Here is a 12,324-nt window from a genome sequence, read left to right as displayed (position 1 = left end):
AGGTTCATAAACAATTAACAGTTCATAAACAATGGTGCTATCTTCAAGCAAAGAGCTACACAAATGTGTCTCAGTTTCAAGCTCATTAGAAAATGTTTCACTTAGAGTTGCCTCAACAAAGCATTTCTGCTCATATTTAAAATATGAATAACATCGGAATGAACAATATCCATATTCAAGATTGTATCATGTTTAACTTGATCTTCGACAGAATGTATTTTACAAAAGTAACAAGTGCCAGGTTTAGATAGATTACAGCATTATAGATTACTATTATTTTCAAGTATGTTTATAAACGATTTTCTTAAACTTCAATGTTATGTATTGTCATGTGAAAATGAGCTCATGCTCTACAGATTACAGTCTTGGGAATGTGACTTTGATTATTATATGTTCTGTAATTATTCCAAATGACTTGTGATTACATGGAATCTTTCATGCCTAGAAAAATTAAAAACTGAATTCCCCAGCTGTCATTTTCTAAATCACTGGGGTCATGACATTTTGAGACAATTTTATTTTTAAAGATGTTACCATTGATCAAAAACTGAATTAACTGTTTAAGTACCTTGCAAATTAAAAAAAACACTAGTCAGAACATGGGAATTCAGCGGTAGGTAAGTCACCATCTGATTCCCCAAAACATGTCTACCACCTACAAGGATTAAAATCAAGACGGTGAAGGAATATCATCCACTTGGCCTGGATGAGTGCAGCTCTGACGACACTCAAGTAGTTTGACACCATCCAGAACAAAGCAGCCATCTTGATTAGCAACATTTACCATTTTCAACATATGTTGCCTCCACTGAGCAATGCACAGTGTCCCATCTACAATAGGCACTGCAGCAATTAACCATTCTTCTTCAACAGCATCTTCCAAACATTTAACCCCTACTACCTGAAAGCACAGAGGCAGCAGATGCATTGGAATACCAGCACCTGCAAGTTCCCCTCTAAGCTACAGACCAACTATGATGCAATTCCTTCCCTGTTACAGGATCAAAACACTAAAGCTTTCTCCCTAAGAGCATTGTGGGTGGTCCTACATGCAGACTGCAGTGGTTCAAGAGTTTGGATCAGGATCACTTTTTCAAGGGCAGATAGGCATGGAAAATAATTGCTGGTCTAGCCAGCAGCATTGACATTTTATAAATGAATTTGAAAAAGTATTTGAGATCTGCAAGTATCTGTATGAATGCAATCAGGTGAATTGCATAGAATTAATATACAGCATAGGTTATTAAGCACAGAATAAAAGCCATTCAGTGCAGTGCAAAGCAAAAGTTTTGTTTCATTTGAGCTGCCTTGCTACCCTTTCTCAACTAAATTTGTCAGTGTAATCCTTTATTTTCTCATATAGGCTTACCTAGCTTCCTCTCACTCATCCTCTCCCTGGGGTTTTGAGTTCCACATTCTGACTACATATTATATAACGTGCTGGATTGATACCACAGACAATGGGAAGGGGCTCGTTTGATAACGTTATTGCAGTAACGTTATGAAATTTATGCCTTTATCTGTGAAATTATACAGGTTATGAGCACACTGAAGTATTTGCCCAATAGCTTTAACGTTTTTGCCACTGATGATCTGACTTTGGTTCAAGGTGATGTCAGCTCTATTTGGAGCGACACCACAGGGATATAGCTTTATAATATTTTGTCTCCAGACCACTGGCTTCATTCACTATTCCTGACCCCATAAGCTGCTTTTATGGAAGTCAGTTTGCATCAAGGCTGCTGCTGATGCCACTCCTGAGAAATGAGTGAAGGGTGACAAAAATTGGAGACAGATTATGGTATGAGAGAAATTAGTAACATCCAGGGTGCATTTGTGGTTTGAGGATTGGATGTTGCACTATGGGACCAAACTACATGCATGAAAATTCAGGTCAATGTACCTTTGGCAAGCATGGGAATGGGATGTTGACCTATTTCTTCCGTGCAAAAGCCCTGCTTCAGCCGATACAACAGTTTGGAAACTCTTAGTTTCCACTTGTTTTGGGTTTCTAAGAGACATAGGTAATGAAAGTAGGGATGCTAGATTCATGGAGGAGAAAGTGAGGACTGCAGATGCTGGAGATCAGAGCTGAAAAGTGTGGTGCTGGTAAAGCACAGCCCGTCAGGCAGCATCTGAGAAGCAAGAGAGTCAATGTTTCATGCATAAGCTCTTCAGACTGGTTACATTTGATCTAAAGGGCAAATCATGGCCCAGTCTTTGGATTGCAAGGACACTAATTGCTGGGCTCTGATAGGACTAAGAGCCTGACTGACAGTGGCCAATGTCCTGAACTGGAATCAGACCACTCCCTTGACTGACAGTGGTGGCACTCCATGACTGACCACAGACCCCTCCCTTCACTTCACTAAGAACTTGCTGTTGGACTTTCAGACATGGCCATTTTCCTGAAACACATGCAGTGTATTTGCCACATTAGCTGATGATGCATATTGTAGGTGTGGACATTGATATAGCATGATGTCTGTACAGCAACCTGCCCACACCTTGGCTTTTTAAGGTTCTGAACTGATAAGCTGACTCTCTCTCCCGCTGTGCCAAAATGTGATACAAACTAGAAATGCTGACAGCTTGTCGGTTAACACTGAAGAGTCTATGGGTTCAAAGATAATGCAAGCTAAAAAACCCAACAGCCTCCAAGTCAGTGTAAATTGAATGAGAGCTAAGAGAGTAAGTTAAAAGTCATAAAGTGCATAAGATGTGTCTGCATCTCCACATGCAAAATGACTCAGCAGAAACTCGCAAGTTACAAGTGCCCCTGAGCTCCAAAATGAAATTCTGAAGCAATAAAAGTGTGTGTGAGATAGTCCAAACGTAGCCATGATGATGTGGTGAGGCTGATGTTTGGTGATGCCCAATTTTGTAGATGAAGCATTGAAGAGTACAGTATCCATGGAGCTTGTGGGGAAATGGTGGTGGAGCTGTCCAAAGGGGAAAATAGAAAACTGCTGGCACCACATAACAGCCTGACTTTCCTGTCAGGAATTTGGGCTGCCTGGTTTTCATTGGGAAGGAGGGAAGAATTTTGAGTTGCACAGAAATGAGTTATTAGCTGATAATGAGATGCAAATTGTAGGAAATAAGGTCGTTGCTGTTCATTAGCAAGGTTCAAAATGCATACTTTTAATATTAACTGGAAAATCAGAAATTTTATTTGCAACACTGAGATCAGAATTTTCTGCTTATTGTATATTTTCCCAACTAAATCATCAATGCCTGCTCAAGTAATGTGAAAATTCCAGGGTTTGTCCGAATCCATGGCAACTGAGCACTTGGAGGAACACATGGATTGGAATAGATCAATCATTGTAAAGAAATAACTTGTTCAAAATCAATGATATGATGCTTCCTATTCTGAAGTCATGTACTCAGGTACTGGAGTGATGGAAAAAAATAAAGTTAAATTCAAAAACTCCCAATTTCAAGGCAGGAAGAATTGAAATGGAAGTAGGCAGAGAAAACACTCTGAATAACGCACTTCCTTAAGAAGTCTTATAAAGAGAATGACTTGCTTAGAAAGAGGAGTGCCTTTTGGTATATCAGCCACACTTTATAAAGTTCTTTTGGATACGTTTATTATAGCAACCCTGTTTACAAATATACTATCAATCCTCTGTGTCTGTCAAATTATTTTTAAATGTAGTGTCTAATTTGGGAATTCTGTGTAAAATAAACACACGCAACTATAAATGCTTCAAATTTTCTTCTTTGGATATGCAAAATGCTTCTTTGGCAAGCAACCAGAAGATGAGAGCATTTATTGAGGAGATAAGTTTGCGTTTGCTTTTTGGCTGTTATGGAACAAAGGGATACTTGTCAAATCAGTGTATACATGACAGCCTTAGTCATAATTAAGAGCTTAAAAATGTGTTGCTGGAAAAGCGCAGCAGGTGAGGCAGCATCAAAGGAACAGGAGAATCGACATTTCGGGCATAAGCCCTTCTTCAGGAATGAGGAGGGTATGCCAAGCAGGCTAAGATAAAAGGTAAGGAGGAGGAACTTGAGGGAGGGGCATTGGGAATATGATAGGTGGAAGGGGAGGTTAAGGTGAGGGTGATAGGTCGGAGAGGAGGTGGGGCGGAGAGGTCGGGAAGAAGATTGTAGGTCAAGAAGGCGGTGCTGAGTCTGAGGGTTGGGACTGAGACAAGGTGGGGGGAGGGGAAATGAGAAAGCTGGAGAAATCTGCATTCATCATTCCCTCACCCCCCTCTCCGGCCTATCACCCTCACATTTTTAAGCTCTGATCTCCAGCATCTGCAGTCCTCACTTTCTCCTTAGTCATAATTAATACCTGTGTATTAAGTTAAATGTTTGTGAATATTTGAGTTTCAGCTTTGGAAAGCCAAAAACAGATGTGACTACAGATATTAGATTACCAGATTAACTGCTGTGTGTTGAATCCATTCTATTTTGCTGTACTACCCAAGCCATCAGGAAAAATATTCTCAATAATTGTATTTGATATCAATCTACCATGAAAATGTATGGCGTGTGTGGTATTTCAAAGATGGCTATTCCTGTTACTTGCTGGTATTTGCCATGTCTAATAGTATGTGATACTGGGTAAGCATTGTTACTGGTAGTTCACTGTCAGCAACTCCCCTTTGGCATTGCTTTGTTTTAGGGCTATGTATCAATTGGAGTTAAAGCATATACCATTATGTATCTTCAGAAAGGGGCATTGTTCTTAGATAACACGTAGATTTACTGCATGAAAGCAATGAGTACAACTACATTTGGTCAGGCCTAATTACAAGAACTTTAAGGAGTTGGCACAGAGACCTTTGCCTCCTCTTAAAGATGGAACAGACCTTCTTCACCAACAGACTGTATATGGCATCATTGTAATGTGTGGGACCAATCTAAAATGAATATTAAACCTTCACAGCCATTGTCTTTTGAACATCTCCATTTAGTTAACCCATTAGTTAACCCATTAAACAGTGGGTGAAGCAAGTGTAATATGAACATTGACCATTTTGGAATCATTAACTCTGCCTGAGAGCTGTAATTGTTAATAGGTTTATGTCAGCTGTAAAGAATTTATATTGCTTCCCACTATTGGATCCTTATGATTACATACACTTGACTAGCAGAGTTTAAAATTGTGAAGAATTCAGATGAGAATGTCTGAATTGTCAAAACTTTTAGAATTATGTATCAGTTTAAGGAGTGCCCAGGGACCCAAGGAAGAATCTTTAAAACCCAGATTGGTTCTGATTAAAATGCAGTTACATGCATTCAAGTCTCAGGACTGGGAAGTCAGTTGAGAACACATTATTGGATTGTACTGGCACAGTTTCATTGATGTGGAGCAAAAATTATTTCACATCATAAATTGTATTGTAAATGTAAAATAGACAACTGTCAGTTAGCTCAAAAGTAGTCCAAATTCAAAACAGAGCATTGTTACTTAGATACTTACAAATTTAAATTGCAATTCAAAGCTCATGGTGTTTGTATGAGTATCATATTATAAAGCAACAATGTAGTATTCCTGTGATGTGTGATAGTAAATATACAGCAGGCAAGATCCCTATGATATATGATATTAAACAGCAAAAATATGGAATCCTTATGATATATGATATCAAGCAGGAAAAGTGCACAATCCCTATTCTGAGATGAGTGTAAATTTAATATGTTCCAGTTGCTTTTGTCACTCAGGCTATTTTTTCTATCACTTTTATAGGCTGTCATATTCAATAATAAACTATTCTGGACAACGTCTTCGATGGAAGGGAACTGGATGTTTCATTTTTTGTTCTTTTTTTCCATTTCAAAGGTAGGTTTTAAAATTAACTCAGTTAGCAAATGCATCAAAACCTTTTTGGCCATTCTCATTTGATGTTCAGAAATTCAAGTGCGCTACACAACTTATAAATAAAAGCAGTGCTATTATGCTTATGAAATGGTAGAGCTGCATAATTTGTTTGGATGGTGAACTTGCTTGTACTGGAAATTTACATTATTTATGAGCCAGCTTTACTGGGATAACGTGCAGAGAATTCTCGCATTTTCATCATGAGAACTCTTTAATCAGTGCACAAATATCAATACCATCGATATAATTGACCTTAAGTTGCCTATGTACCTATTCAGTAAAGGCCACCCAATAATCTAGTTTGAAGATTTATGCTTGAGTCAGTACATGTGCTATATCTGAAGTAATGAACCATGGCACAACATGCTCATGGAATTTCCAGTTTTGCACTGTAACATCTATAAATTTTTTTTCCTGTTGAGGAAGATTGCAGTACTGAATGGTGGGGATGAGGGTTTTAGCAGAGTTGGGGAGGGGCTTTGCTGGGTTGTTGGTGATCTGGTGTCTGAAATGACAAACTAACAAGCTCATTTCTTGGCACTAATGGAAATGTCAGTTATTAAGTTTTAGTTAAGTTTTATTGACAAAGATTTGCATAAAAGCTTAGTTTAACTGATATTCATCTCCACAGATCTACACATGTTCCATGTCTCCAACAATATATTTGTTTTGTATCAGTTTGCAGTAGTCATGACTGAGAACAGTACACGGAGTGGAACAGCAGAACTGTACCAAGGATTTGGCTTCACCAGGCAAAAAATAATGACTGCGCAGTATGAATGCTACCAGAAGATTATGCAGGCTCCTGCACGTAAGGAAAATGGTAAAGGATGAAGTGACTGTTTTGTATACATGCTAATGTGTCAGTGATTGCCTTTTTATTCAGGGTTCTGCCCACTGCCAGCAACACATTCTTCTAAGTTGCTGTTCAATTGACACTACTCAATTTTACATTGATTGTAAGGCAATCTGCTTATTGCTAATGAATAATAAATTAGGTGACTGCAATTTAAAATGGTCAGTTAGAACTATCTTCAACGTTTATAGGGTGAGGCTAAGTTGAGGAGGAAATGTTAATGTAGCAGGTCATAGCTACGATACTATATTGGCATTGAGATGAATACGTAGTGCTTTCAGCCAAGTTATGGAACTCATACATGAAGCTGCCCAAGTCAGATCCAGGGAACAGGTGTCAGGCCAGCTTAGGGAGGTAGTCTCACATTGCCTAGACTTTGCAGCAGCCGCTGCACAGTAATCATTGGTGGAAAGAAAACCTTTTAACCTTCATTTTATTTTTAGGAAGGAGTCATTAAAACTTGAACCTGTATGAGGATGCCATTGTATGCAGTGCTGCTCATTCTTCCACAGACCTCTGATTTCCTTGATTAGAGACTGACAGAGAAGCTGGCATTTAGTTTCTAAGACTTTTAGTATGACATTTAGTTTCACACTGGACATCGTAATATTGTGCTGCTTTCTACAAATCTCTCAGTTCTGGTTACTGCCACTTCCAAAAACTGCAAAGTGTGTTAGTGTCAAAGAGCATTGTGGATACAAGTGTGCATGGTGTTCGTCTCTTCTAATGGATTCATGGTAAAAGTGTGAAATCTGTTTGAATAGAATTTGGGTTGATTGGTGAGAGAATGACTGACACTCTGGCAATGATACAATAACTCTGCAGAGACAGTAGCTGAGATATACCAGAGAATTTCTTCTTTCCCCGATGCTACTTCAACTCTACGGTGTCATAAATCCCTCTAACTCCATGGAAACAACATTGCCACTGTATTTCTAGTGAAGTAACATTGAAAGGAACGTCTCAGCATTTGCTACTCACTTCTTCAAAGGGTTCATGCAAGCCCCACATCTGCTACCTAAAATCACATGAGTCGTGGGCATGTGGAAATGCCACCACCTCCACGAAAGCTAAAGAGATAGGAGTAGCTCATTGATCCTGCTCTGCCATTCAACGTCATCATGGCTGATCTTAGGCTTCAAGGCCAGCTCCTGCCCACTCTCCGTATCCTTTGCTTCCATGAACACCAAAAATACATTGTCAATCCCAGTTTTAAATATATCCACAATAGATCCTGGACCTCCAGGGTAGAGAATTCCAAAGAAACATAACCCGACTGAAGAAATTTCTCCTCATTTCAGCCTGAAAGGACTAACCTTCTATCCTGAGACTTTGCTGCTGTGTTTTAGATTTGCTGACTAATCGATCCTACAGCATTTACCCCATCAAGCCCCTTCAAAATCTTAATGTCCTAACATTCACAGCCATTCAAGAAAACAGTCATAACCAATGTTTCAAGGACAGCTAGAGATAAGCAGTAAATTTTATGCTACTGATGTCCAAGTTTCAACAATTAATTTTTTTGTTGTTTAAATAAAAAAAATGTGCTTTGGTGCACTAAAGATGTTCCAAAGCCTTGATCTTATTTGTCATCTGTAAAATATAGTTATCAAGGGAAGTTAGGTATGAGTTAAATAGAATTGATTGATGATGATCTAACCTAGGGCAGGCTCATGGGTTAAACAGCCTCCACTTGTTCCTATCTTCCCACAATATGGGGGAGAACTGGTCATCAGAAATTACAACAGAAACTGCTGGAAATAAAGAATGGGTCAGACAACACCTTAAGGAAATAAAGTGTGCTGTTCTGCATTAGGTTTGAGCTTATTATCAAAAGTCAGAAGAGTAGATTTATTCACCTTTTAAAAGATACGCACTATTTATTCTTTAAAGTATAAAAAAATTCAAAATATTTGTTCTTTTATTGATTGGACAATTTACATTTCAATCCATTGGCTTTACTTAGTATTTTATTGGTATTACTGATATTCATTCTAATTAAGAAAACCACAGGGAGCACGCAGACCTTGAATGAGATTAATCTTTGTCATTTTCACCATTGTGCCTTTTCCCCTTTGCTCTGCAATTGTACAGTGTTATCTGTCAGCAAATCGAGCAAAAGGACTTGAGGGTTTATAGTTAGTGTAGCTTGATCATGGAATGTACGACTCTGTCACTAAGCCCTTGAAATCTAAAACAAATTTTGTCCATTTAAAAAAACAACTCAGCTTCACATTGTTATATTTAGCATGAGAATGTTGACTAAATGTATTTTTTTTACAACTGCTGGCTTCATGTTTGTACGTAGCCTTAACATCACATGATGAAGTGATAGAAGGGCATTTAATTCTCAGATTGTGGAATTCTGGCATCATAGGGCTGTTTATTTAATGCTCCTACCAGCTGTGTTTTCAGTGGGGAAGCATGTGAGATAAGGAGACTGGCTAGCCCATCCCATTGTCACCTATCCCCAAGTTCCCTCCTATAATATCGAGCTTGGACATGTACCAAAATCAGCAGCACACTCTCAATATGTAAATAAATAATTAAGAGTCTGTTGTGCTAGTTTGAAGCTCAATGGATCCAAATGTTACACTTGCCCAGCAGAGGCATACCCTAATAAAGCAGTACTCCACTTCCTTCATTCTTTAGAACACAGCAAATTATGACTGGGTTTGACAAACCTAAATTATATTACACCACAGAAAAGATTTGCCCAATTGATGCCACTAAGGTTCCAAGCCTCCACCCAAAACCTCTGGACGTATCTCAAATCAGCACTCCATCATTAGTTACTTCCTAATTGGCCCGTGTGGCCCAATGGAACACTGACAGAATCTTTGGAGCTGCTATCAGATTGGCCAGCAAATCCAGAGTTTGTGCTGTGTCCCCCTTTGGGGAAGTCCCATTGTGATATTAGTTAGCTCACCAGCAGCAGTGAAGGGCTGCAGGATGGGTTTCATCCAGGCCTGTCGGTGGACTGTTGTCCTTTCTTCCGGGGAAATTAATTGTCTGACACCCATCTGTCCACAATCTTAGAAGGATTTGATTAGCCCGTCATTCCTGTGAGGTACCCAAATGATCCCACCTCCCTTCTCTTTCACTGTAAGTCTTCAAAAATACTGCAAACTTTTCTTCGAAAGTCACTGTTGGCGCTTCTTCCATCAGATTTTTAGATTATGTCTTCCAGATGGGAAAATCTGACTGGATAAAAATGTTCTCCTAGTTTTCCGTCAAGTGACTTTGATAATTATCGTAAATCTCTGCTCCCTGCTTTCTGATCTTCTTGCCAATTTTTCATTATTTATTCTCATGGGAAGCTTTAATTGGATAAATATTTTGCACAAACGTTTTCTTTGCTTAGGAAGGGAAACCACTAAAAGTACCATGCCCTGATCATTTTGTGAGAACCATATCACGATGTGATATATACTAATATATTTTAGGGTAAATGCTGAAAGATCCTACAGAGCCACCAGAACTCTTAAAAAGACCTTGTGTTTGTTGAGGGGAATTTAGATAAATACATGAGGGAGAAATACAAGATAAAGAAAGATGGATAGAAGATCATGCTAAACAGAAACATTGGCAAAGACTGGGCAAAGCTTTTCTGAGGTGTAATATAATTCAGGTTTGTCAAACCCTGTCATAATGATAATGCCCTTTCTAAAAATAAAAGACAATGCAGTGGTATCATTAATTGCATTTGGGCAAAGGTGGCAACAAGTAATCTTACTGGATGACAGAAATATTTTCTAGCATTTCAAACAGTGTTATTCCTTTTATTCCTTAGAGACAAGCACTGCATGTAGCAGGACTTGGGATGGATGGTTGTGCTGGGAAGATGCACCTCCTGGAACAGTGGCTGTCCAGCATTGCCCTGATTACTTCCAAGACTTTGATCCATCAGGTATAGTCAATATTGCTCTGTCAATCCCATCTGCAGTAATCATGACTCAGACTTTAAGCAATGTTCAGGTCTACATGAATGGGTATATTCATGAAAGAGTCTAGTCACCTTTGGCAATTCTGGATGTGGATGACTTTTGGATTGACAGCTGATGAGAGAGAAAAATTGAGCAGTTTGGGCCTGTACTCTTTGGAGTTTGGAAGAATGAGAGGATATCTAGTTGAAGTGTATAAGATGCTCAGGGGGATGTGGAGTGAAGTTTCCTCATGTCGGTCAGTCTGGAATGAAAGGTCATGGTTTTAGGCTAAGTCGGTGGCAGGGGTGGGAACCGGTTTGGGGTCGACATGAGGGGCATCATGGATCTTTGGAGTTTATTATCCCAGAGTGGGTGTGGATGCCAGGACATTGACTAAACTTAAGATTTTTAATTAGTAATGGATGGAAGGGTTATGCAGAGTGGAATTGAGGCCAAGATGAGATCATCTGTGATTGTGTCAAATGGTGGAGCAGGTTGGAGGGGCTGAACTGCCTACTCCTGCTCGTACTTCTTACGTTCTTATGAAAGTGGCTACTGCCCCAATTGGCTGGCCAGAAAGATGTGTTGCGCTGATCTTATGAAAAACAAGACTTGCATTTATATTCTAAATGTTAAAACCATTGATCATGGGAAAGTACTTTAAAGCTATTAAAATACTTTTTGATACAATAAGAACATTGTTGTAATGTAGCAAATATAGTAATTAATTTGCACACAGGAGTCTCCCACAGTTAGCAATGTGCTAATGACAAGATAATGAACAGAATCTTATAGGGTTCAGAGTGATGTGGAATTCCTGATGAAGGGCTTATGCCCAAAACATCAACTCTCCTGCTCCTTGGATGCTGCCTGGTCAATGAAACTTGACAATAACCAGAGTGAGTATCTGGCAGAATCCGCTACTGCTTATTTTGAAGCAACTCCATGTAGGACAATAGGCATCAACATGGCTCCATGGGCACCAACCACATGCAGCCCACATCCAGACACATTGGCATTTAACATATGCCAGCTGTGAAACACCCTCATGGCACATTTCCAATCCATTTACAGGATGCTGCACTGTCAACTACTATTACACTGCTGCAATAATGACACTGTATGCTCAGGGACTTACACCCAGGTCATGGTCTACACTAGACTATACATCCAGACTATTTACTTGCTGATATGGTACGCACTCACTTTGAGCTTATTTGGATGCTCACAACATTACTGTGCCTTGCCTTGTTGAACTTTGATCTATTAGCTAGAGGTACCAAGCTCACATTATTTCTGTCTTGCCTTGCCCTCTACCACAGATACAAAGGAACTTGTCATGGTTATCAGCAGACCTCGGTAAAGTCAACAGGGCGCCCCTGTGCAGGAAGTTGGGGCAGCCTCCAGTACCAGTCCAGAAGCTTGCACATGGTCAGTCAGTATACTATTTGGAGAAAGTGAGGACTACAGATGCTGGAGATCAAAGTCGAGAGTGTGGTGCTGGAAAAGCACAGCAGGTCAGGCAGCATCCAAGGATGGGAGAATCTATGTTTCAGGCTTATGAAACATAGATTATGCTTCAGGCTTATGCCTGAAACATCGCTTCTTCTGCTTCTTGGATGCTGCCTGACCTGCTGTGCTTTTCCAGCACATCACTTGACTTGAGTCTTTCTATCCTTTTGAGGTGTATTTTCTCC

The 12,324-nt window shown here is 39.5% G+C and overlaps 1 protein-coding gene across 1 annotated transcript in view; it reads left to right on the top strand.

Moving 5' to 3' along the window:
* The window catches only part of calcrlb (calcitonin receptor-like b), a 77,810-nt gene that overhangs the window by 37,943 nt on the left and 27,543 nt on the right, over nt 1-12,324 (top strand). Inside the window, exons 2-4 of the mRNA XM_060827352.1 lie at nt 5,714-5,806; nt 6,524-6,668; nt 10,495-10,611. Coding sequence (XP_060683335.1) covers nt 5,756-5,806; nt 6,524-6,668; nt 10,495-10,611 — 313 coding nt within the window. The 5' untranslated portion in view covers nt 5,714-5,755. The remainder of the gene's footprint in view (nt 1-5,713; nt 5,807-6,523; nt 6,669-10,494; nt 10,612-12,324) is intronic.

Source organism: Hemiscyllium ocellatum, chromosome 7, assembly GCF_020745735.1.
Source record: "Hemiscyllium ocellatum isolate sHemOce1 chromosome 7, sHemOce1.pat.X.cur, whole genome shotgun sequence".
Taxonomy (NCBI): Eukaryota; Metazoa; Chordata; class Chondrichthyes; order Orectolobiformes; family Hemiscylliidae; genus Hemiscyllium; species Hemiscyllium ocellatum.
Note: the sequence above shows the minus strand (reverse complement) of the source record. Positions and strands in the feature narration are given on the sequence as shown.